This window comes from Netta rufina (genome assembly GCF_964035555.1).
Source record: "Netta rufina genome assembly, chromosome: 7".
In the NCBI taxonomy this organism is placed as follows: Eukaryota; Metazoa; Chordata; class Aves; order Anseriformes; family Anatidae; genus Netta; species Netta rufina.
The window spans coordinates 9,965,534-9,992,641 of record NC_140130.1 but is presented as its reverse complement, the minus strand read 5'-3'; the positions used below and the strand labels follow the sequence as shown (position 1 = coordinate 9,992,641).

At 41.1% G+C, this 27,108-nt stretch overlaps 1 protein-coding gene across 1 annotated transcript; it reads right to left on the bottom strand.

Annotated features, from left to right (window-relative positions):
* Nucleotides 1-4,607: 4,607 nt before the first annotated feature.
* Nucleotides 4,608-14,811, bottom strand: LRIT1 (leucine rich repeat, Ig-like and transmembrane domains 1; the record flags this gene model as incomplete). Its single annotated transcript, XM_084290239.1, has 4 exons — nt 4,608-5,593; nt 8,122-8,427; nt 11,701-12,167; nt 14,690-14,811. The coding sequence occupies 4 exons, from the start codon at nt 14,809-14,811 to the stop codon at nt 4,608-4,610; spliced, it is 1,881 nt and encodes a 626-aa protein (XP_084146365.1).
* Nucleotides 14,812-27,108: the final 12,297 nt, after the last annotated feature.

Sequence of the window (27,108 nt, the reverse complement as noted above, 5' to 3'; positions counted from 1 at the left end):
ACGCTGTTCTGCAGGGTGCCACCACAGCCTGCATCCACCCCTCACTGCTGCCAGCCCCGGCCCCTGGGGATACATGGGCACTGCTCCATGCTCACCCCCTGGTCCCTCTCTCTACGGTGTACATATTTATTGCTCAGTTCAAACCTTTGTTGGCAGTTTCTAAATTCCTTCTTTTTTAATTTAGATTAATATGAAAGTAAATTGGGGGAAACTGTTTTGCTCTTTTTTGGGTAACAGTTTGCATCTCCTACTCAGGGACTTAAAAACTGGTGAAGCTAAGCCACATTAGTGTAGCCATGAATAAAGATTGACATCCTGAAACTATTTGCAGAATACTTCTGACATAGGGGGACTTTGATGTCACATTTGTCAGGACCTTTTAACCTTTAGATTTTGCTTTATCAATGAAAATATTTGAAAATGAAAGTATTTGAAAATACTTTCAAAGTCATTTTTCAATATCAATTCTTTTTTGAAAATATCTTTTAAAATGTTTTTCTGTCCTTCTTGACATTTTGAGATTCTTCTCTATTTTCTACAAGAATGTAAGTATACACATGCATACTTCTATGTATGTATGTCCTAGATTTTTTAATTATTTAAAGACCATTTAGTCTATTTTTTTCTGGGCACACAAAACTAAACATGTAAGTGACCACATTTAACACACTTATAGGCCTTCGAACATGCTTAAATCATGTTATGGAAATAAGGTATTTGTCAACCTGGACATTATTCTGCATTTGTGGAATTTTTACACATATGTTCCATTCAAAATATTTGCAGAGACATAATTCAGAGCATACCTTATCCTTTTGGCTGGACCTACTCACCAGATAACCTGAACACTTTTGAAGATGTTTTGGAAACTATTTTTAAAAGCCTTAACATATTTTTTTTTACACTTCTTCATGCACTTCAACTGCTTGTTGTACTCCTTTAAAATCACTTTTGGCACATTGTTTTATTTATATTCTGATCACTTCCTTTCATTTTGATAGTTGCTTTTCTCAAGATCCTTTTAATAAAAAGAAATAATAATTATTTTTCCAGAACAGTTCAGAGCTATTTGGATCCATTTTTAAAACACTATTACCTTCTTTTGACACCTTATCTCTTTTTTGTTTGTTTGTTTTTAATTTTACACCAATCTGATTTACAAATTAAGTATCAAAAGAGAAAGAAGAGCTTGTGTCACACAAAATGCCCACTGAGGAGTGTCTCGTACTGCTCTCCAAAGCACTCATCCCAGGCCCCGGTAGCGGCAGCAGACAGCCAGCACAACCTCCTGTTTAGTGCAGGTGGACAGCAACTTTATTCCTAAGTATTAATGAAGTGGTCCAAAACTAACCCAAAAAGATATTTTAAAATGGTTTAATAGTAAAAGTAGTGAATATTGAACTCCAAGACATTCCTGAATACATTGTTTGTCTTAGTGCCAAAACATTTCAAAAATACCCCAAAAGGCAACAAACAGTTCAAAAGCTGACACAAAGAGATTATTAACAGAGGAAATATTTTCCAAGGAGAAAGAAAACATAATGAAGTGTTAAAAACATATATATATATACACATACATATATCAGTTCTTACAGCACTTCTGTCCAAGGACTGACTTTAACCAAGTAAGAAACTGTTCCCAGGGATGAGTGTTGTCCTTGCTTTAATTCTAAGCCAGCTTCATGCACATCGTGACCAGAGCACGAAACTTGCCTGCACTAACCCTGCTGACAGGAGGTGCCTAACACCCTGTAGGTTAAAACAACAAAATGCAGTGAGGTTTTTATCTGCAATGTTACATGCCTCATACCACTGCAAATCTGGCCCAAAGCTTCAAAATTTGCATTCCATGCATTCAGCAGAAAATCAATTTACCTATAATGGTTTGAAATTTCACATGCAGTTTAGCAAGTATAGGGTTTCTCTTCTGACGGACACCACGGAACACAGGTTTTATACAAACCTATTTCAACCTATTGCCTATCCTGTATGACTCACCAGTCTGGTACAGAAGGCTTGTTTTGGAGCAGCAGCAGCAGCAGTTGAGCTGTTAAAATATTTTGCCTCACCTTTGAGACACTGAGAATCACCATATGAAATAGAAAAGGAAAATCACATTTATTCTACTTGGGATTGCTATTTTTTCAAAGTGCAAAAAATATCCAGTAGAGTCTAAAACTTAACCCATCCATGGTGAACGTCACAGGAAGACCTAGTCTTCCTCCCCTTCCCACAAGCAAAGAGTGGCAGCGCTGACCCAGCCAGTGCCTTTCCCATTGCTGACTTTCAGGCTGTTCTGGAGCAGGTGGGTGCTGCTCCTCGCCAGGACTGAATGTGGCAAATTGCCCAGCTTACGCCTCCAGGCAGCTGAAGGGTACATTTCACTCCCAGTGGGCTCCTGCAAACTTCACTTATGTGAAAGTCCTTGGACAGCAGCTCCACTCCATTCACTGCATGAGAGCTTTAGGACAGCCTTGATTCTTCACCGCTAAATTTTCCATCCAGGCCCATGTCAGGCTGGGCACCTTTTGCTGACTTCTGCACAGCCCAGAGTGCTACTGCTGTGCATGAGGGCATGAATCAGGTTCAGTAAAACAACAGTCCTTTCAACCCATACCAAAAACTCCTACTGGAAGAAAATTTTCATTCCACCTTGAGGAGAGAGACTAAAAGCAATCCTAGGAAACACAAATGTATAAATATATGTATGTAAATAAATGTATAAATAGATCTATTACAGACTACCTATTTCATCAGTTAATCTGTTGAGTTAAAATACATAATTTTGCAAAATGCTATTTGTAATCCTAACAATTTCTGCAGTCCAGTGAGAGGAGTAGCATTAATTATTATATACAGGGATTGAAAAAATCTCCCAATACAAGAGAATTTCCTTATCATGAATGTAAGGAGGACAGAGAGAACCAGAAACTATTGTACTGTACTCCCTGTTGCTAGTAGTTATGTTGAGATCAAACGACTTGTTTTTTTCCTTCAGGCCAAGTAATCTGACATAACAGATATCATACAGAGTGCCATTCCAAGTAGTGGATTTTGCTAGTCCACATTGTATGTACACATGAATGTGAGTGGAGAACCTTCCAACACATTTACAGACATTTCAAAACAATTCAAAAAGACTGAGGCTTTATCAGTTATCATTTCAACTTGGCTGGATCCCTCTTTTTCAACATTTGGCGGAACATCCATCATTTTCTTCATGAGGAATATTTATTATATATAGAAAACCACTATATACGGTATTAAAACCTAAGGGACTAGAGTGGAAAATTATACAGCTGGGAAGTGCTTTGTGATAAGTACACAGATCAAAATTCCTGTATAGTTGCAGAACCTAAAGAACTGATTAGTTCACCCTGGTTAGAAAAGTACATTTAGAAAAATATTAGTTTGTGGGTTTGTTTGTTTGTTTGTTTCCCAAGGTTCTCAAATGTGCAAAAGGCTTGAAACCCAAACATTAGCAGTGAGGCTATGCCGCTGCTGGAAGTACTGCCAAAGTGTACCCAGCCAGCAGTGCTACCACCCCTTCCCACACCCCTGCCCTGTACAGAGCAAGGTATTTTCATAACCAAACCGCAAGTGCCTGGCTGAGCCCTTTGGTCTTCACTGCCAGTTGTGCCAGTACAGCCAGCAGCAATGACAGGGCTGCTCTGGGAGCTTTCTGCAGAACCGTCTGAAGTAGGTTTTTCAATATGGTTACAAAGCACACAGTTTTCGGGGTAGGCTATTGTATGATTTTTAAGAACTTGGTTTAGTGGGTGATATTGGTGGTGGGGGGATGGTTGGACCAGATGACCTTGGAGATCTTTTCCAACCTTCACAGTTCTATGATTCTATGACACAAAGCATACTAATTGCACTACTAATTGCAACACTGCTAGAAAATGACAGCTAGGCCTGATACTGAAAAACCTGTGTGGTCCTGTTCAAGTACATGATAAGAGTAATTAGGGCCAAAATGCCATCCCCAAACTTATTCTATTATGTGTTCTTAAGTGAATTGCTTTTTGTTTCTTGAGTCATATCTCTTTGCACATGTCTCTGAACTGAGAGCATAAAGCTGTTGTTATGGACATACTATAAACGGTTGCTATACACCCACATTTAGCTAATAAGCATCAGATTGCAAAAGGTAAGACTCTCAATCTTAACATTCCTAGATATTTATATTAAAATTATCGAATGCTCTCCTGTTTGTAAACCAAAAGAACCTCAAAAGAGATGAGATTAAAACACTTAACAAATTGCAGAGCAGGTACTATACAAAACCGAGCAGAGTGCGCTCAGCATTGTTGCTTAATGTCATCACACTCAGTGTGCATGTGTCATTTTATGAAAATAAGAGTGGTTCAGGAGAATGAGTCCATTAGTGTAGAAGCTTTTGATTGAGTACAAAACAGCAAACCCCAAGTGGGGCAAACAACACATTCCTGTAAAGCTTGGGCACCATCTACGTTCCTGCATCCTCCTCCGGAGCATGTCAGAGACACACACACTGACACAACAGCTTGCAGTGTTGGGGCAGAGAGTCATATATAGAGCCACATACTTTCCATCTATTGAGACAATGACCAGCCTAGTTACTGTCAACAAAAGTATTCATTAGGTTGCCCCTCTATCTTTGATATTGCTTCAGAATCCACACTGGATCGGGCAGACAGCAGCCTATTAGATTCATCAGGGGTATGTCTAGTCAAGTATTCTCCTTCCACTCCTTTTGCCTTGGCCCCAGGAGAAAGACTTTCAAAGGTGACGTAGGACTCTTGAATTTCCTTGGGTTTCCTCACAAGGCATTTTTTGCAGCGTCTTTTCAGTGCTCCACAGCAGACCACTAGTGTCAGGGGAACGGCAATGACGCAGGCCACACTGATGACGACCACATTGATGAGCTTCTGGGTCCCTCCTGCACTAGCAACTTCCTCTGTGGAAAATATGATGCATTGCTCCTTCCTGGGGATCAGCCCTTTCACGCAGACACACACAATGTATTTGGTCTTTGGCAGCAGCCCATAAATGGTGACCTTGGTCTTCCCTGGTTCCACATTGATCCGCCGCATGTCTCTCTCTCCAAAGACTGCATAGAGGACACTGAACACTGTTGTGTTCCTTGCCAGAGGTGCTTTCCACACCAGGGTGACACTCTGGTCGGTGTCTCCTATCACTCTGACAGACCTTACAATTCGCTCCGGCTCCTGCTGACCAGTAGGTGGGCTCACCAGCAGGTTTTGGGGGTTGCTATCTTGTGCCCCATCTGGGATGAGGAGGCCCTCTCCAGTGCCTGCTCCATCTCCCAGAGTAGGCATGGTGGAGGTGGTGATAACATACCTTGCTACAAGCTTGTCGTTGTAGGCAGCTGCCTCCATCCCGCTCACCTTCCCACTCCATGCACCTTTGGCACCAGAGTTGGGGTCGTCCGTGCTTTCTGAGTCTGTGATGATGAGGGATATGAACGCCTCTGTTGCCCCCAGGAAGTTCTTTGCTTTACAGATGTACTCTCCAGAGTCAAGGTAAGAGACTACAGGTAGGCCCAGGATAGACCAGCTCATCCCATCGCTAGAGATCTCTTGGTGCACTGCAAGGAAGGAAAAATGTAAAATAAATAGATGATCTTCAATAGAACTACCAACATGTTTTGTGAAATATTAAGATCCAATTAGCTGAATGTCTGCTTGATCCAGTAGAATCATCATTTATTTTGGCCACCAAGTACATTACAAAATCAAGTAATTCCAAGAAAATAACATTAACGCTAAAATTAGTTTATGTCAGGATTTACACTGCTTCAGAGCAAATGGATATGAAGCATTTCATTCTGTTTCCTTCCAACTGATGTGTAACTTGAAAACTAAACTGTGAAGTTTCTTATATTAAAAAGTGTTTAAAAGCTCTTATGCAGGTACAATATTTAAAAGAGCGAAGGGAGTGGGCTGTAACATGACCTAAATGCACTCCTCTGAGTCACAGAAAGTAAAAGCAGTCTAGATTTTCTTCTATGATCATATATGGACTAGCCTAGAATATATGAAGCAAAGTAGCTGAAAAATAATATCCCTTTTACAGTAAAATTAGGACAGGTTTTTATATCAAGGCAAACACAGGGAAGTCTCGTCACCAAAGTAGACAGCTCCAGTGAGCAATATGTACACAGATGAGTGTTAATTTTCTCATCTGGTTTACCAGAAGGCTAAAACTAAGCATTTTTTTGCTTTTTTCTATTTATGCAGAAAAAAAAGAGCTAGGATCATGCAGAAGGGTAAAGCACATTCTCCATCATTTAACCAGCCTCCTTAGGATGAGCATGTACTACCCACTGAAAGGTAAACAAGGGAGACGTCTGAAAGGGACAGGTAAGACAGGACAAAAACCTCTCCCAAGCCCGTGTGGGTCAGGGCCCAGTCTGGCAACCGGGGCACGTTTCAACGGCAATGTAATACAATAACAGCAAAAAGTTACCTTTTCCATTTAGTTATTCAGTGTTTGGGAATACTAAAAACCATAAAGCTACTGGTCTTCCTATGGCACTTCCTCACATATGTAGGCTGCGGGCTGTGTCTCACTCCCCTCTATTCAGACCACCACCATTTCAGTGATACTCTAACACTGGCACAGAAGCTGCCATTGCTGAGAAATAATGCATATTTTCAGCCAGCTTTTTACCGAAAGGTGCTACAGTGGCTTAATGGGGCACAAAATACATCATTCTCAGCTGTACCTCAAAGTAAACTCAACATATGCTTTCAGAAAAGCATTCTCTGTTTTGCTTTTTGTTGCAGCTGTCTTTCAAGTGTAGGAAGGATGTTTGCAGCATGATGGGTAGACGTTGTCATTATGAGGAGAGGCTCTGATACATCCTGCACATCATGCAAAAGAGCAATGACTTGTGAAGATTCCCCCCAAAAAGAATATTTATTACAGGTGGTTCCACTGCTGTGAAAGAAAAATGCTCTCTTCCCTGTTTCTGCTGCAACAAGGAGTCCAGTAACCTTTTGGCATTGAAACCCCACAGTTCCCAGTCAGGCCCAGGTTGACAGTAGCATTTGGGGGGGATTAGAAGAATAAGGGTTCAGGACCTGAGGTAAAACCTCAAAAAGCTAAGGACAACTGCCTTGAATGTAGCAAAAATTTCTTCCCTGAATTCCCCACACTCTAACATATCAACTCACTTTGCAATTTTGGGTCCAACCATTCTTGTGAATGAAAATGACAGAATCACAGAATCGTAGGGGTGGGAAGGGACCTCAAGAGATCATTGCGTCCTTCAAGAGATCATTGGGTCCAACCCCCAAAATGAAAAAATGAAAATGTGGCTCACAAAGGCAGCAGTTATCCAAAGACTCCCCCCACAAGCAGGGTAGGCACAGAAGAGGAAGCTGGTCAGTATTTCTCTTACAGAACATCTTCCCAAGAGACCTTGTCCATCCATCAGAAATTAATCACTTCTTAGAAGCATGACATTTTTACTGGTGCTGTGTCCTTCAGCAGTTCAGTGGTGTTTTTGTTTTTAATATATCTATGCCTTAATGTTGCTTGTTTGCTACCTTCTTTCTTTGCCACAGAAGATTTGAATCCCTGCTGAATTCATGTCATATATCCCTCCTCCAGAGATGTTTGCCAACTGATTAATAGTAGCTCATCATTACTCTCAAAGACCGATGAAAGAAGTCAGTGAGAATTCTTCTCAGTGACTGAATAACTAATTAACTTAGGACAGCTTCTTATTACAGCTGGACATATTTCATTTCTTCAGGTCTGACAGATTTGCAGAAAAGCCTTTGAGTTATCTCACCACCACCACAATTGTGAAGAAAAACAAAAAACAACAACAAAAACTGACATCTAATGCAATAGCATATATTTATCTGATAAGATTTACATCAACACGGAAAATGTTATAGTCTATAGAAAATCACAATGCTATAGTGAATTACACACGTTACTATAGTGAATCTTAATGCTGAACTAATTTATTTTTCAGGTCTTTTATCAGCAGGAAGGAGCTGCTGTCACAGAAGCTTCCATTTGCTGTGCAGCCTGTAGATAAGAAAGGTGCAGGTCTATGTCACTCAATCCACGTGGGAGAAAAGCTTAAGCCAAACATACCTGTGCCATTTAGTTGTGCCCCATCAGCCCGCCTCCAGCTGAGCTCAGGAATGGGCACTCCTGTTGTCCCACATCGCAGCAGCACGGTGCTGCCCAGGATGGTCTTTACTTTGGCTACAGATGTGTGTACAACAGGGCTTTGACACTTCCTTAGCTCGACTTGGCTGAAGAAGATTCCTGCAAGGCTGCGGGGGGTGAAGCATTTCAGCCTGGGCTCGATGAATGCTATGTTAGGAGACTGGAAATTTAGGAAACGGACCATTTCATACAGACTGCAGTCACACACCCAAGGATTGTCTTGCAAACCTGTCAAAAGAAACCAGAGCACTAAGTCACTCCAACAGCACTTCTTGTTTCTGTTTTTCAGCAGGACAAACTGCAATAGGCTCCTGGTGTGCCCCTTGCACAGACTGCTTGTGGGAATGCAGGGAGGGTCGTACGATAGCACCCCGTTGCTGTTGGCCAAGGTTGATGCACCCCCGTAGCTGGTCAGTACAGGGTAGAAAATATGGCTTGTCAAGGCATCTCAAAATCTGGAGTCATGGGGATGGGTTCGTTTGGTTTGGTTTCCCAGGAAGATACTACACAATCTCTTCCTTACACAGTTTAGAAAATCCCTCTCACCAGGTATTTTTAAAATATTAGCCAAATATAGCCAGGCCAAATGTCAGGCCTACAATAGGTGTATAGACACTTATTAGACAATACCTATATTAAGAATATACACATAGGAAGGGGTGGGTGTATTAAAGAACATACTCTTGTTTCAGAGTCTCACAATGCTTCTCTTTTTTGTGCTCTTTCAGTGTGTGCCTATTGAACTCAAATTCTAAAATAAAAATAAATCTGTGAAGAATGGTACTGGAAAAGCGAGATTGGAGCTTGGAGCAATGCATATCCACCAAGAGAAGCTGCTGCATTCTGATTAAATCTGTACATCAACCTACTTACAAATATTTGCAGTTGCCAGTCTCGTGGACAGTTTCTGGCCTCTAATGACTTCAGCTAGCAGCACTGGCACTAGGGATTTTAGACTGCCTGACGCCAGGTATGTGCTTGAAGCCTAAGACAGGAGCACAGCGTCCAGGCCTCCCTCCAAGGGGGCTTCACGCCCTCTTTTCTGCAGGCAGCCCAAGGACAGGGCTGGCAACTGCCTGCAAGTGAGGAGCACTGCTATCTATGTATCCCCTTGATTCCCAGCAAGCAGAAACACCTGCCCACACTACAGCGCCCACTTCTGCTGGCCCCTGGAGCACAGCAGCAGTAGCCACACAAGCTCTAGCTTTTCAGAAAGACACAAGTTTTGACAAAAGCACAGTGGGTGCAGCACAAGGCTCCAAGAGCACTGAGAGTCTGCTTGAATTTTGCTAGTCAACAGAAACACAGGGTAGATAAAAACCCCTGATGCCTCAAATAGTTTTAAAGATTCTGCTGACAAAAATCTCTTGCTGAGGCCATTGCACACCATCCTCCCCTGGCTTAGAAGGCAGTCTGAAAGTGGTGGGCCTTAGCAGGAGCATACTACTTATAAATGAATATATTTACATATTAAGGGAATTAAAAAAAAAAAAAAAAAAAAAAAAAAAGAATTAAAATTAAGAGTTTGGCTTTGTTATTTTATGGCATTTTTGCTAGCTGTTTACTTCTGACTTTGTGCACTAGATAACAATTTACTCCAGATATTCTGGTGAAATAATTGTTTTAACTTTCTTTGCTGCCACTTTAGTTACTGTGCAGAACTCATCATGGATTAAATAATCAGGAGAGCCATCCATCACAACACTTTACATTATTAACTCTGAGATCTACTTTTCCTCTTTCACAGGCGGCTCACACAGGCAATTCTCACACACAAAACCTTGCAGTCTTGGCACAGACTATCAGCCAGCAAGCTACTGCTGAAACTGCTTTCTCTTGAAGCAGTCTACAAGCAGTCCCTGAAGAGGATTCACAATGATGCAATTTAGATGAAGGAAGGGACTAAGCTGACTCTTTATTATTCATGGATTTTTTTATGCCTCCATGAGAAACAGTCATAAGCAGATCAAAGTGGAAACAGGCAGCTGTGGCCTCCCAATCCAATCCTGCAAGGGACATGTGTTTCATATGGTCCCTGTGGGTGTCAGCTGGATGGGACCTAGGAGGTGCCATGTCTATACATTATCGTACAAAGCTTAGCATTAAACTCATTTGCCCACATGAAATTTTTAGGATTCTGGAACAGACAACCTGTATGCAGCTGGCTGTGCAAACACTCAGGTTGGCCATGAACATCAAATCATGATCTGTGCTTCCTAACAAAATACTTTTGTCATCCATATTGAAAGGAATAATGCTTTTACATGTAACTTGATTCTGAAAAATAAACAAAGAAAATACTATAATCTAGGCGGTGTCTTGACATGCCACAGATGAAAATGGGCAATCTCAAAAAGCCAGCTTTGGCTTAAAGATCTTGATACCACACCTGGCAAAACAAAATGGGGAAACACCTGCTTCTTTCCTGACACTAGTCAAATCTTAAACAACATCCGTTCAGGACACTAAAAGATTATTTTTTTTAAGTCCTGTATCTCTTTCCACTGCAGTCTAGTTTTAAAAACTGCACCTCCCTGAAATCTATCCAGAGAACATGATCAGTGGGTACTTTTAGAATGAGAGAAAACGTTTCTGATGAGCTTATCAGCAAGTGCCTGAACTCAGATCCATAGTTGTAGAGGCAGTTCCTGCAGCTGCACACACCCCATGGATCAAATGCAGTCAGTGGAACTGGGTCAGCTCATGGCAAATGAAGACAGCAGATGGCAACGACTCTGAACCATCATCATCAACCCGACATGGATTTGAAATAGCATACTATGGCTAAAAGGCTGAGCAGTAATCCCCTGAACTAGTAAATGTACTAAAAACCTCATCTGGGGATACTGCAACTCAGAGGATTCAAGACAGTCACCTGTATTACCCTCTGACACAAAAATGCACTATTGCCCTGGAGCCATACTTCTGAGGAGCCCAGAATTGCCACCAAAGAGTGTTTTCTTGTGATTTTATAACTGTATTCGGAGGCAGCACTACATTTGTGGCTTTGGGGAGACTTGGGTTTAATTCTGTGTGAAGAGAGAAAAGAGACTCTGGAAGGAGGCACACGCTAGGGCAAACTGGCAGTCCTGACCCAGATTTTATGCTCAGCAGTATTCCTTTTTAATTTGGACTTAATAAGTATCCATCTTCTTATTTAATGCTGCATAAAACTGATCAACTCCATACTAGCTGTTACTAGAAAACAGCACATGAATGATGTGGAGCTCTAATCACATTTGTATGCCTGCCAAAAAAAGGCAGTGTTGATAAATAAAAAGTCTTGACAAAGGGTCAGCGGTTTTGTGTTAGAAAGACTCAAGCCAGTGATAAAGTTTAGGGTGTAATGAAGTGATTTTGTTAATGTGTAAATGCATTTTCACACTTTATATAGAGCATTAAATTAGCAGTGTATATGCTGCAGTAACCACAGCGGGTAAAAACGCTATGGTAAGATGTGGAGCTCTTATCATCTTGCTTCCTACAAAATCAGTCACTTACCTAAGATGATCTTGGAGTTATCGTTGGGGAAGTAAGGAACAGCCTGCAGGTTGGCCCAGGTAGAAATGAGAGCCTGAGGAAGAGTCATCAGTTTATTGCTAGACAGGTCCAGGTATGTAACATTCTTTACATAACGAGCAGCATCCGGGGGTATTGAGGTAAGTTCATTGTTGTGTAAATCCAGAAGCCTTAGCTGTGGCATGTCAGCCAGGGTTTCCCAGGGGAATGATACTAAGTTATTCCCATCTAGCCTCAGCTCCTGCAAGCGACGGAGACCCTTGAAGGTGATCCTGCTGAGACTGGCCAGGGAGTTATAGGGCATCCAGAGGTACTCCAGGTTGTGGAGCCCATGGAAAGCCTCCCCCGGCACCCTGCGGATGGCTGTCTTTTCTATTCGAAGCTTGGACGTATCTACAGGGATGTTCACGGGGGTGAGAGTCATCTCTGGGTCATTACACAGCACTGTCCTGGTGGGGAAAGAAACACAGATGCAACTTTCTTGTATTTTGAGACATTTGTGAAAGTTTATTATAAAACAAGACTTTATCTGCCTTTTTTTCACAAGCTTTTTTCTTGTAATTTCTTACTTGCTGCTGATCTCTAAGCCATCGCCATAAGTACATCAGCTTGCAGTAATTCATATGTACACACAGCTTTTGACTGCAGAGATTGCAGCACTCTCCTGGAGTGCTGTGAATCTGATTCTGGCCCATGTAGTGTTCCTGCTTTTTTCTCTTTCCGTTTTTCAAGGGTCCTTATGATAGACAGCAGTGTCAACAGTCATGCACAACAGAGGATGCTAATGTATCTTAAAATACAAGGATCCATAAATTGAACATTAAAAGACATATGAAAAGAAGCCTTCGCTGGTGCATAAAGTATGGGATGGAAGGAAGTAACATAGTCTAAATACAGCATAGGATCTCTGCTCATGAAGCGAGGATAAGAAAGTCAACTCACTGGTAATATACTACAGCAAGTTCTGCTTTACTGTGAAACTGGGAGATTTGTAGGGATGGCAAGAGTCACTTCACTGCAAGCATGTACAATTTATGAGAGTGAAAGCGCAGAAAATTAACTCTTTGGAAAATACTATACTAAAACCAAGACAGCTTCACGGGTCTTAATCATTCCTTCCCATTTCACATCTCTAGAATGTCCCCGAAAACCCCATGCTACCATTTTGCAGTCTTCAAAGAAAAAATTGTGACTTTGACTTTGCTAAGATATGGTATTGTGAATAACCATGAGATATGAAAGGAGACAAAATAGGTGTCTCAGCCTGCACTTTAATTTGCCTACCAGCAAAAAGAGTAAGGCAAGTTCTTAACAAAACACAAAACCACCTCGCAAAAGGTAATAGGTTAGACAGGCATGTCTCACTCCACATGCTAAACAAAATACTTCAAGAAATGTAATGTGATCAGTCAAGTACCATTTTCTTATCACACTGCTTGGCTGATAAACAGTATTTTACAAAACTGCCAAAACCTGATTGGTTTTGGCTGAAAGTAATTATTCCTCTACTATCAGCAAAAATAAATAACATCCCAGAGTTAAATGGTATTTGAGCCACCAGTTAGAATTATTAATTTATAATCAAAATATCATTGTCATCCAGCACTTTTATTGTGGCATTAAATCCTGCCCAGCCTCAGCTGAAAGCTGAGATTTTGAGAAAGAAAAAAAGACATCCAGTAAGGAAAAGCCAGAAATTTTCTTTCAGTAAAACATTGTGTAGGCATGACACAAAGTATTTGATATCAGAGCCACTAGCACAGTATAACGGTGTGCTCTGAGTGTCCCCAAACTATGTCAGTGAGCACTAAACAATTAATCTATAGGATAATCTCCTTTTATCAGTGAGAAATAGGAATCTTAATTAACAAAACAAAACAAAACAAAACAAAAAAAGTGACATTATGCTCCTTAAGGGACTAATGAGCATTTGTGTTGTTATGTATCTTACCAAAACACACTTTAGGTTTTTCCAGTCACTGAAAGAAAATTCCATAGGGAACTGGGGAACTGTGACATTTACAGAGCAATAATAGTCTCTCCTGCTATCATACTCCCTTTTAACAATCGTAGACTATTTGCGTCTCTACCACGCTTCTTACTGGGAAAGTTTCTGGCATTGAATCTATAACACCATAAAAGAGAGAAAAAAAAGCACATCCATTTCATAGGGATCCAAAATAAAGGGGACAGCCTTTAATTCCTGTACTGTCGTTTGCCTAGAAAAAATATTTCTTCCAAAGGAGTTATCAAATACTCTGCCACAAAACCTTCTCTACTGTGAACCACACCTTATAAAAATGTAGCCTGTGTTTCATTAAGTCAGATCATTGCTTCATGATTACACTTCAGAAAGATTTTTTAATTACACTCCTCCAGTGAAATCTCTGTATAATGGCACTGCATTCCAAGCAGGTGCCCTTCTGGTCTTATCTTTTTAACTGAAAGTTTCCAATCTGAGAACAGTCTTATTTTATTTTTATAACTATTATCTACTTTTTGTGTTCACTGTCATCTAGACTTGATCACTTTGCCTAAAATCTTCAACCAAAGGATTTTTAAGTAAATGGAAGGGATTGCAGTTGTTGGTACCCAATATAAACCAAATCTGGTTATACTTTAGAAACAGACCAGCAGAGCAGAATAAAGCCTTACCCAGCATATTCAACATACGGGCAAAAAAAATAAAACGTTGCTTAAATTTTATTTCTTTTTGCTGTTGCACGAGCAGTAATTATGTCGCTTCTGTTCTCACAGAGGAGATGCCCAAACGCTTTCTCTGAAATCAGCTTACTGCGTTTTCAGAAGCTAATCCTCTGCAAATAAAGCTAGAGCGCAAAGCAACTGGAAAAATAATGGACACAAAGTCTGGACGCAATATTTTCTTCTCTAAGCATCCTTGCAGAGAAGAAATAAAACCCCCAACAGTCACAAAGACAGCGGCAACCCCCTGGGGAGAATATTGGCATACCTGGCTTTCGTCCCCTCGCTGAGGCTGTGGAAGGCGCAGCTGCACTGTGATGGGCACAAGCCACCCGCCCGCGGCAGCCCTCCGAGCATTAAGCAGCAGAGCAAACTCACCGCGATCCACATGGCTACCTGTGCATGGGAAGGACACCTGGGCACTAGGCAATATGCAGGGTTTCGCCTATGGTATCCATTGACTGCTCACATCTTGTTAACTCCCTTTCGTTTTCAGCCACGCTGTGATCTTCCAGCCCTCGCTGAGTCCATCAGATAAAAAAGGATAGGCAGGGATTAAGGATGGGGACTTGAGTTATTTTCATGAAGGTGCTTATTGCTTCCTGGAACTGTACTGACAGCATTGCTTCCCTCAGGAAGCCCCATCAAACCACACTCCTCAGGAAATCTGTGGCTCTTGCTTGAGAAAAAAGCGAACATAGTTTTTGGGGACCTGCAGAAGTGGCAAGATAACTGCTATCTGACCAGGAATTAGGAATAATGTACTTCCTCACAGTGTCTTTGGGAATATGTAAGAACAGTTTCTTGTGCTTATGGAATATAAGTCTCGCATAGAAGAATATTGAAAATATTCTGCAGTGATACTGTTAAAAGCTTTTATTTTCTTTTCAAAAATCTGAGTTTGACCAAACAATTATTGAGCTGTTGGCAACATGCCTGATGTTAATAAACAATGAATAACCCACATAATTCAGTTCCTATCAGGCCTGCAGGGCTGAGCACTGTGCTCTGACATGCTGACACAGCAACGCCTGGATGACCATTTTGAGGAATGCCACCCAATGCAGAGCCATGGCACAGCTTCTGGAATAGGAAGAAAAACTCAGCACTATCTTAATGACAACCCATGTCTGGATATCAAACTACTTTGTCCTGATGGAGATGACCCATGTTTTCAGCAGTCTTCATCTGACTCCAAAGAACCCACTACGTGTGAGAAAAATGGAGCCTAAATATGCAAAAATGTAAAGCTTAAGAGGCTGCTATTTGAGGTGGGAACAGAATTCATCCTAGCAAGGACATCTAACGCTTACAAGGGCTATTATTTTCTGATGAGTGTGAACGTATGTAAATCACTCACACCACAAATGCACAACGCTCCCTTAAAAGTAAAAACCTCTGGAGAAACTAATAGCTGATTACTTTCAACCGGATCAGATTGCTACTCCCCCTCTTCCCAGTCAGACTGCATAACAGCTTTGGCAGAAAAACTGACCCCTACGTCAAGCACAAAACAGCAAGCACAGGTTAAAAACATAACAGAAGTGAGGAGTGATTAAATGGAGCTGAACAGCTAGCAATAAAGCACTAACCAGACACAGCTCTTCAGAGATGCTTTAGGAAAATGTTTCACTTATAGTTCTGGAGTGCAGGAAAGCCACAGTGCGCAGCACCGCTCCAGGGGAGAGCCCCAGGTGCCTCATTCCAGCACAGAACAAGCGCAACTCGACCAAAATCCTGGACCCCATTAAATCAATAGGAGCTCTGCTATCAGATTCTCCCAAAGAAATGGGGGGGTGAGATCAAATGTAGCTGGCTGAGGCAGAAACCACCTGGCAACCCATTGGCCTTTCAGCACCAGCCACTTCCTGCTTTCCCTCCTCTTCTTCACCTAAGGTCAGAGGAGAAAGGGAAAGAAATTACAACCACAAAGATTTTCCCTAAAGATTAGGCTTTCTTGGATCTTAATTATAGTCAAATTGGTCAGAAAAAGTGCCCATCACAGATTCTTCTGCCCTCCTAATATAGGTGACTATCCAAATTCAGATTTCCCAGGGCAAGAACTACAGCTCTGCACTTTTTTAAAAGTCTGGTTGTACATACAGCTGCCCTTCTGCAGAGATGCACGGAAGAATCAAATCATATGAACTGCCAAAAAGCCAGGGAGGAAATAGGAACAATCTATCTCAAAATACATTTTATAAGGGAAGGAGGGAGGGAGAAATTTCAACTGGTACAGCTTCCACCTGAGAGTGCTATGAGAGACAGATGTGTTTTGAAGATCTGCTGTGGGTGTTACTCCTCAAAACTCAAATCTCCTTGCCAACCACGCAGATCTCTGTGTAGATTTTTTCTAGTCTTCCTAACTTGCAGTCCCACAGAGGAAAAGTAAGGCACTCATGCAACCCAACCTTGTGCAGCCATCTTAGATCCCTAACTAGGCTGACTGGTCCTAGGTAGCTGTAAAGATGGTCAGGATCTTTCCGAGCAAGTGCAACATGGACAACCTGAGCTGCCTGTTGCTGAAGTTGGTCTCTGTTCCCACTGGAAACATAAAATTGAAAGAGCCCAGTTCTTTGACTAAGCTGGCTGCAGAAGGCTACATGGTATAACTACCCTCAAGTCTCTGCCGCTTCCCCACCGCCACCTGCTCTCCTGCCTGGGCTGAGGATCCGCCTGTGCATGGAGGATAAACTGGCTGAGGTAGCTCCAGCTCAAGAGTTCGCCTCCCACCTGTCCTTTCCAACGCTGTTCCCTGTTGCAGATCTGTTGATTTGGTTTTCCTTTCAAATACAGGAACAGAAGTTAACAGTCAGAAGTGCAGCAACCTGCACATACCTGTTCCAACGTACGAACTGCCCGAAAGTTAACGAGTATCTGAGTGTTACAGCAGCAGAATAAGGCATTGGTCCTAACAGAGGTTGCTTACCATGATTTTTGTCGTATTGTTGTTATGCAGAATTCATCCCGTGTTTTTCATTAGAATGAAATTACACTGGCAATTTTTCAATAATTCTGGGTAATGAACTCTCAGAGTTTCAAGGTAATCTAGATGTGGTTTGGGGCTAAATATTAAACAGACATTTTATGGTGCCATAGTTTCACATAAGCTTGTTTCACAAGTAACTCCAATAATTAATTAAGGCTTGTAGAAATCATTTACTAAGAGGATGGCCCAAAAGATTATTTGTCTCCATACTATTTTCACATTCTACATTTATTGTTCTTCAAAGAGATATTCAAGTGTCCCATTATTTATTTCTGAAGAGATAGGAATGTGATGCAGTGCTGCTCTTTAAATATCCATAGTTGTTTTCTCATCTATTTCCATTAGGTCCCATTTCTAGATTTAATGATTTCTCAGTTCCCTTAATGTTCTCCAAGCTCAGACCAAGCTCATTGTTTTTTTTAGTGCACTCATTGGTCAGTGTGCCCTGCTGCCCAGGACTGCCTCAGCTCAATATTTGCAGCATTGACTGAAACATCTCTCTTCCCACTGAAGTTAAATTCTACTTGAAAAAGCAATACCACATAATTAACCTCCTGCCTCTAGTGTCTTCCATGCATCTGACAAAGTGGTTTCCCTCCACTGCAGCTCTGGAATAACAACCTTGTAGATAGTAACCAGTGACTGTATGGTTAAGATTTGCTTTCATTAGCCTTAATTTTGCCTCACAAATGAAACACCTTAAATTACAACGAGATACTGGGAGCAGTAGAAGTAAACTTAATTTATAATAAACAAGAGCAAGCAAAAAAGCATGCATTAGCAACTGCTAATGCCACGTACTTTGTCAAGAAAGCTGCTATTTAGGTAACACAACCGACTTGCCTCTGAACAAGAAAGAGAAAGACCTGGTGGTAGGCTGAAAGATTAGTAAAACAAGATAAATAAAAGTGATAATATTAGCATGTTTCTCACCTTGGAGTGTATGTGCAGGTATGTCATAGACATGTAGAAAAGGGAGAGAAGAGGACCAGTCAACTAACAACATAGTTCTGTTTTATCACACTTAAGGTCTTCCTCTCCATTTGCTACATTCCCCTATATTCCTTCACTGGCACATGACCACTATGCAAATGATGGTTTACACTTCAAGCCATGGATACAACCCCGTTAGCCTTGATCTGAGTGGTCAAGAGAGTAGGATGGGCCTCACCACAAGGAAACTACAGAAGTTAATCAGGTGAGGCGATGGCTGTTCACTTCCATGGACACGGTTATGCTCTCCAATTGACAGAAATAGTTATCCTTGCTGCTACTTAGGAAGTAAAGAGTTTCCTCTCTGCTTCAAGCTAAAAATATGGTTTAGGAAAAAAAAAAAAATGTTCTAAGAAGCAGCAGATGTCATTCTGCAAAGGTTTAAGAATTTGTTTTGCATTCACCAGAGAATGGCCAGATCCCCTGCTTAAATTTGTGGTGTCAGTAAATTCAGAGCAAATGGGGTCAAAACCTACTGCAAGTAACAGTCAGAGAAGTTCAGCATACGTCAATCCTTCCTGTCTTTCAAAACTGTATGGGGTGTAATTTAGAGAATAGTTTTGGTTTTGTTCTTAGTAAAATTAATTACCTGATATTACAGTTTACACTTTTTCTCCCCATATAGATTTTCTGAAGCCAGAAATGTTTTACCAGTTGATTTTGCTCAGGAGCTCAAGAGCAACACTCAAGTGACAAGCTCAGCATGCTCTACTGAGTCATTCTTTTTTAATATGGCCACTGGACAGAATTTATTTCTTTTCTCCATATACTCAGAGAAAGATGGCATAAAGCAAATAAAACAGCATATTTTATCATAAATGAAAGCCATAAAATACCTTATTATCATGATTTTGTCTGAAAGGTTTTATTAGCAGGCAACACAGGCCAGATGCTAAATCAATTTCATTAGATAAATGCATCTCCAAGAAGCTTCTGGCAGGGCATATCTTGTAAAGTGGAAAATCCTCCCCACTGATGCAAGTCGAAAGCATGTTAATGCATTACGTCATTCTAAATTGGATCTTGCACTTAATGCCAATGAAGGCAGCTTCTCCAGACCTATAGGACTGAAGTCATTAACAGATCCCTAGGCTTGCTGAAGAAATAAAAGAAACCTAAATGGTTTCCAGCATTGGGCGATAAAAGTCTCCTGGTGGTGTTTCTATTGTGAATGTTTGGCTTGGGTGTTATGGCCAGTACAGAGCAGCAGACCTCTAACCCAAGGGGGACATAAACACAGGGGGGGACCTCCCTCATGAAGGCAGCATTTGACCCGTTTCTGTCTGTGCAGAAGCCGCTTCACAAGGCCACATCACAACCAGCAATGCTCAGTGAAGTGAACTCCAGCAGAAGATGGAGGGACTCACCAAGAAACCTTGCATCTCCCCTTCACTTTGCATCTCCCCCTTCACTTTGGGCTCGCACACCTAGGTAAGTCTTGTCATGACGTAGACTTACTGTGGTGGGCGTCCCTGTCCCTGTCACACGCATTATCTCTGGGAACAGGAAATTGATTCCTTCAAGCCCTCAGTTGCCCGCAAGGCAAGCTTTGCCCTGTGTGGAGGACGTGATACCTTAAGGGAGGAGAGGGCCAGCCACTACAGCCATGGCTCTTCTACTCCTCTTCTCCAAAGGCTCCACAGGCACAGGCAAATGCTTCTTGCTTCAGGCATACAGGACCCCAGAGCAAAATTCTCAGGGAGAAACTGTGAACTCATTCGCTGAGGGAGAACTCCAGATGAACTAAGTATTTCTTTCTTAAAAGCCCTCTGCAAGGCTGTCTTCAAAGCTACTAGTCTGAGAGCTGATGAGAGAGTGAATGTGTTGTCTTGTCCACTAGATGGAAGCTGGAAGATGTTTCCACCCACAAACAAACAGCCAGAAAGTATGTATAATTCTGTATCAGTAAAAGCTTCAGCTACTATACCACCCACCCACCTACTGTCAAAAACAACAAACAGAAAAACACCAAATGTGACAACACAACTGAGTTGCACAGTGTGAATCTTTCTGGGGATAGCAGTGTTTCTGATTAGTTTGTTAAGCTCACAGGAAGACCTATGCATCTCAAAATGAGCATACATGCTATAGGCATCTATTGGCTTTCTGCTATGCCAGCCTTGTTGACTTTACACCTAGCAGCAGGGGAGAGAGAAAAACAGGCAAAGAGAAGTATTGCAGCAAATTCTCCCTCCTGGAATTTATAGTTTACAAAGTGCTAACTCTTTCACATTTATACTGAAACAATGCCCGGGAGCTCCAGCGAGGTGTAGGCACTCTAAGATCGGTATCTGTACCTCTGGTGAAGCACGTGACACCAAAATTAAGGAAAGAAAGATACAAACAAATCAAATATATCATTGTCTGATTGCATGTATATATATAGATATATTTGTATATATATATGCATACACACAAAAGTATAAACATCTAGACTTAAATCTTCTTTCTAGTTATCATGAACGGAAAAAGCAATAGAAATGCTCTATATAGAATAACCAAAACATAAACCTAGAATGGCATAAGTGTGATGTCTAGCAGCATTATTCTCCCTCACAAAAACCCTACTATTCCTCTTTGAGCTGAAGCAGCCACGTATCATTCCACATTAGTCTGTTTTGATGGCTGGACATACCATAATTGTATTTGACATATGTATCTAAAATAAGTAAATTTTTTTAGGTTTATGTTCCTGGTCCCCATTCTTTAGCTTGTACATGCATTCCCTAAAATCCAGTAAGGTTCCTGAAGTTTAACAAAATCATCTAACTTTGGACTTCGTATCCTTAGCTGCATGACAGAGAGGGTCTTGCAGTAATGTTGCTGACTGCAACAACCTTTTCTGATTTGGATCTTAATAGCATTAGTCTAAGCCCTGCAGAGTCACCTCTGCTTAGGAAACAGTGCCTGTTTTATTTTGCTTCCTCAGGCATGCAAAAAGAATTAAACTTCCTGCACTTTTTATCTGGCTTCTGAATGCAGATGGAGCATAATATGTTTTACACAGCAACCTTCTGCCCTCTTTCCAGTCTGATAAACACCAGCTTTCCTACTCTGATTTACCTGCCTACAGTCTTGAGATTTCACAGGCCAAGTACGTGCCCTTGCGGCAGTTCTGGTAAACTTCTTGGAAGCTGTAAGTTGAGTCTTACACACAAGGACCAAGAAAAATAGAAGAGAAAACAAAAAAAAAAAAAAAAAAAAAAGGAAGAAGAAAACAGAAGAAGGGAAAAAAGGTAGGAGGAAAGGGAAAATAAAAGCTTCTGCCCTGGAGTATTCTATTTTATTCACATTATTCCTCTCAGAGCAATAAGCTCCACTCAGTCTACTCAGTGATGCAAGGTATTTATATATACACATTTGGTGGGATCGTAACAGGAGAATTTCTCATGTAATTACAGTACTCTGATCATTCTTGAACTAAATACTTCATTATATACTTTTTTTTTTTCAAATACAGTCATTACAGTCATTTAACTACCTACTACAGCTGTATGAAATAAGAGTGGGAGTCTTTGGATGATAACAGCAGAAAATGAGAGCATGCCCCAGGTAGTGCCTCACTCCCACAACTGTCCCACTGACCCACAGGGGGAGGTACCAGCTCAGAAGGAAAAATACCGCACTTTGGTCTTTCTGATTTCTGTTATGACCCATCCTTCATTTGTTTAAACCCTTGAAGATATATAACCAGCCTAATTGTGCTGACCTATCCTTACCAAAACAAGAGTGAGAAAGAAAGCTCAGAAGATGAGGAAAGCCTACAATGATCAGGAGCTTCCTCTAAGCATTGACTTTCTCAGCCTGACACCAATCACAGATAGAGTACTATTAAATCTGTGCAGATCTGTCTTCAGAAAAAAACTCATTTTATTTTCAAGGATCTTTGCTTGGGCAATTGTCCCTACAGTCGCACTCAGACCAGAAGAAACATGGGGAAGGCTGATGCTCCAAGGACAACAGCAGAAGGTAGTAGTAGTGCGTCAGACTGCAGAAAATACACGATGAGATGAAATTTTAGTTAGGGCTTTCCCTAAGAAATTCGCACAAGAGTGAAGGTACGTGCAAGGTCTTTGGAAGGACCCTGTCCTCCGGGGACAGTTTAATCATCTGTAATAATGGACATTAAGCTTTTTTACCAATATATAGGGAAAAAGATACGAAGTGCCTCTTCTGGTCTTCTTGGTGGTTTACTCCTCAGAGCCTGTATTTTAATATCAACAATTCCAGGCAACTCTACACTATTAAGTAAACACATCCATTAAAGTATTAAAATCAACATTTATGTTTGCTTTAATGCCTTATGTAAAGTGTTTGGCAGGTTATTTCATTCTGCTGGAGGCATATAAGCAAAACAATTTGTTCCCATTCTCTCTTGCTCCGACTTGATAGATTACCTGTAAGACACCTCTATGGTTCTTTTTTATTTTTCTCCTGTCTGAAAAGTAATTTCCCAATCAAGGTTTCCCCTTCATGGAGAGATTCAACCTAAAGATTCAGTTCAGGAATTGTCTTTTCCCATAAAAAGATGGAGTAAAAAATCAGGAGTAAAGCAACCAAAAGCTGAATACGAGGGCCTGGAACTATCATTCTGAAATGGCACATTTTGAAATCTCCAAGTTTTCAAAAACCAAAAAACAATTCAGCAATGTTCTCACATTAGAGATGACAACAAGAGCACAAATGATCCTGTAAAGGCTATGTCCTCATCATGATTAATGCAGTTTTGTGAGATAATATAATGTAGTTTTTACATGTCTTGTTCCACTCTATTATAAAAGAGAACTCAACTTGAAGAAATTGCTTATTAGACTGAGCTCAAAGGACTGGATAACAGAAAGTAAAACAATCAGGCAATCTTTTTTTTTTTTTTATAACATTTATTTTAGGGAAATGTAGTAGAAAACAAGCGTGGTTTACAAATAATTCTATTGATCATCCCTAACATGCACTAAAAAGTGCACTTAGATAACACAAAAGGCCGTGATACATCCATTGTAAAGAATGCATATTTGGTCAGGTTTCTGCAGGAACCTCCAGGAGAAGAAAGAAGCCTAAAGAAGACAGAAGCTGGCAATGACTGAAGTTAACCTCAGGCTTCAAAAGAAGTGGAAAGCCCCAAATCTCTTATGGTTTGGTACAAATGATTGGGCTTCTCCTTAAAACAACCTTCTGAAAGGTAGGCACCAATCTGAACCAGCCCTTGGGCCCTCTCAACAGTTAGTGAAGAGGAAGATCTGTCTCCAGAGCACATCTTGTCCTGCCCTGAGACTGGTGATGCTGGGAGCTGCCCATTGCCTTTGGTAACAGTAGAGGAAGCCTAGTTTAGACTAGATGATATGCAGATTCCTCTTTTTTTTTTTTTTTTTCTTATGTGGAAGAATTCAGATATGATGAATCCCTCTCATTGTAAAAAGGTCTTATAGAGAAGTCAAGGAAAGCTATGCAGAATTCAGGCTTAATCTGGGAGAGAATCACAGAATTGTAGGGGTTGGAAGGGACCTCAAGAGATCATCAGGTCCAACCCCCCCCCCCCCCCCCCAAGCATGTTCCCTTGGGACATCCCTACAGAGACACGCTGGTAGAAGACTGATAAGACAGGCAAGATATACAAGACCACAGTGACAGAAAAAATGAGGTGGTTTTGCCATACATGGCCTAGAAATCCACTTACATACCTGCATAAACTCATTGAGGAATGATCCAGACAGATCGTTGTTTTTCCTTTACAAGAGCAACAGTATGCAGAAGGAGAGCTGGTGTGCAAATCCTCTCAATACAACTAAAGCCCTTCTTGAAAGCCAAATTTCTTCTGAGAACTGGGCAGTGATCTTTGAGCTATAATTCCTGAAAGAGTTATTATTCTGCATGCTGCGGGAAGGCCTGAGATCTGCAGGGCAAGCTTAAAAAATGGTGTTAGGTATATCCTATACTGTGTAGGACTGCTTCCTCCTTCAAAGCCCTGAAGTTTGCCACTATTCGGCATGCAGCGATAGCGTATTTCATTATATTGTGAATATGCATATGACCCTAAAATTTGCACACTAACTGAAAACAAAATATATAATTTCTTGGTGCCTAAAATGCATTTTGAAAGATGGCCAACAGATCAAGGCAGCAATTACATATATTTGGTAAGGATCATGATTGTTGTATCCAGCAAAGATTCATAAAGATAGGACGTGATTAATGTTTTTGTAACATTGTTAATTTTCTAGCCTAAGTGAATACATACATGTATGTTTATCAAATATGTATTCAATTTGCTATGAATTAAGTTACCCATCTCTAGAGAGACAACACAAACCGCAGGAAAGAAAGGTGATGCTTCGCAACTCTTCACCGACTTTTATCCTTCTAATGCCTGAAGTGCAGCAGTGTGCAGGCTCCAGCCACAGCCTGGTCCCAAGCATGGTGCAGAGACCAGGCCATGGCACGGTGCGAAAGACCCAGGGAACATTGCACCACCCAGGGAACATTGCACCCTTGACGTAAGGGAGCTGTATGTTCTTGAATGGATTTTGTCTCAGCACCATGCTGGCTTTCCCCACCGGCCCTGGTGCTGCCACAAGCATGGCCACTGTCTCCTGCCTCCGCCCCAAGCTTCCTTGGCCATCCCCAGGCTTTCATCACCGCTTCTTTGTCCGAACAGTGCTGCCAAGAAAATTAGATTCTGGGGCATGTTTGTGGGACTGTGTTTGGGAAAAAGGTTGGTACATTGCTGCAGGCAAAGGGCTAACACCTGTAAGCAAACTGCTCTGTGGGCTCATCCCCTTCATCATGCCTCCTGTGGCCAGCACCAAGTGCCTATTTACAGTCTGGGATGTATTCCCAGTCACTGCTTCCAGATCAAAACAAATGTGCAGCAGTTCAACTAGAAGGTCTCCAGACAGCATCCTTTCTGGTTTCCTTCACTTGCTGAGGAGTATTTCCAGTGAGAACCAAGGTTACCCACATCTCTGTGATGCTGAACTGGAGCCCCATGTGGTGATACTCCGAGCCTGCTTATGCTGAAATGATATATTTATTTAAAAGGTGTTTTTCAATATAAGAAGTCAAAGATGATTTGGGTAAACCTGAATCAGAAGAAAGGATTAGGAAGGCAAAGGAATAATAATATGTCAATTTAGTGAAGTTCTTGCTGTGAATATAAAAAAGTATGTCAGTAATCTGCATTGATTGCTTGGAGAAAATTCAGAGTGCATGAGTGCTGTGTTATCTTTGCACTGCACCTTTTTTGTTGTGCTTGTACCAATGCATATTTTACAAAGATTAATATGCTCCTACCAAATCCATAGAGTCTTATGAAATCCATAGGGACATCTGGCAAGAATACATCAGATCTGTTTCTGTGTGTTCCTTGCAAAGAGATTAGTAACTAGTGAATTATTCTTAAATGAGAAGGTATAATGACATGGATGTTTTATTGATGGAGAGAGGAGATTGCTGGGAATTCAAAATGTGAGGCTGTAAGATAACATCGAATTGAATGAAAGACCTTTCCCTGGATTTTGAAACAGCAAGTAGCTATTGAAACAGTGCATAAAATAGAAAGGGATCGTTAAACAACTTCATAATTTAAGGAGCTAATAAATGCCTTTGATAAACTTCGTATCTTTTGCATGCTTTCACTGACTTTACTGGAATACATGATGTGAGGTCGTGTCTTACATAAGAAAGAGGGAAAGGAAGTGAATACAGGTTTGTTTAATTCTACTAAACTTATTACATTATTCCCCATTTTCACCTCCTCTTTGCTTGAAGAGAACTGGTTATCGCTAACTAAACTTAGCAGCCATACATCACCCCATACTGTCCCAGTGAACTATTAGAAAGGCAGCTTAACTCAACATCAAAATGGCTATTGAGGGTTTGATGCATAAGATTCCTATTTATACCAATTGCACCTGAGTCAGATGCTGAACCACTGCTGGAAAGCTTGCCTGTGACTGATTTGCACTGATTCATCACTGATGAAGTGAACAAGGTTAGTTGTGGAGAATATTTAAGGCACTTAAAGAAAAGCAGAAAAACATGTTCACAATACTCACTCTAATAAAGGCCTGCTAAATGCAAAGGTGTTCAGGTAGGAACCTACTTTACTGGAGAAAATAATTTTGTCATGAGCAACAATATACCACAGACTTGAATACACAGCACACAAAGTACCAGCAGCATATCACATTTGCTTGGCAGAGAGGGTGAGGTACAGTGGCAAGCAACCGAAAGCACCTGACAGCCCTCATGAAGGCAGTTCAAACAACACCCGTGTCCTTTATCCCTAGTCTGGAAGAGCTGTGCAGCTTTATGTTGACAACCATTATAATGAGCCATCTATTTTCAAAACCATCACACTAAAAAGATTTACAGCACATTCGCAAGATCTAGCACTAATTTTTTGCAAGAATGCACAATGGATCACTATTAAAAACACGGGCTTAAATCAGTCATTTGCCACACTAGGAAGCAGGGCTGTCACCTTCTTTTTCATCAAGACATGTAGGTGAGTGAAAGACAAACATAACGATGGATTTATGTGGTGCAATGCAATTTTACTCTATTTAAGCCAAACATCTGAATACCCAAACAAATATCTTGCCCTCCTGAATGCTACTTCAAAATCCAAGAGCATATCCATCAAGGCAATTACGTCCACCAAAAATAGCTGTACGTTGAATAACAGAGATCACAAAACACAGCAAAAT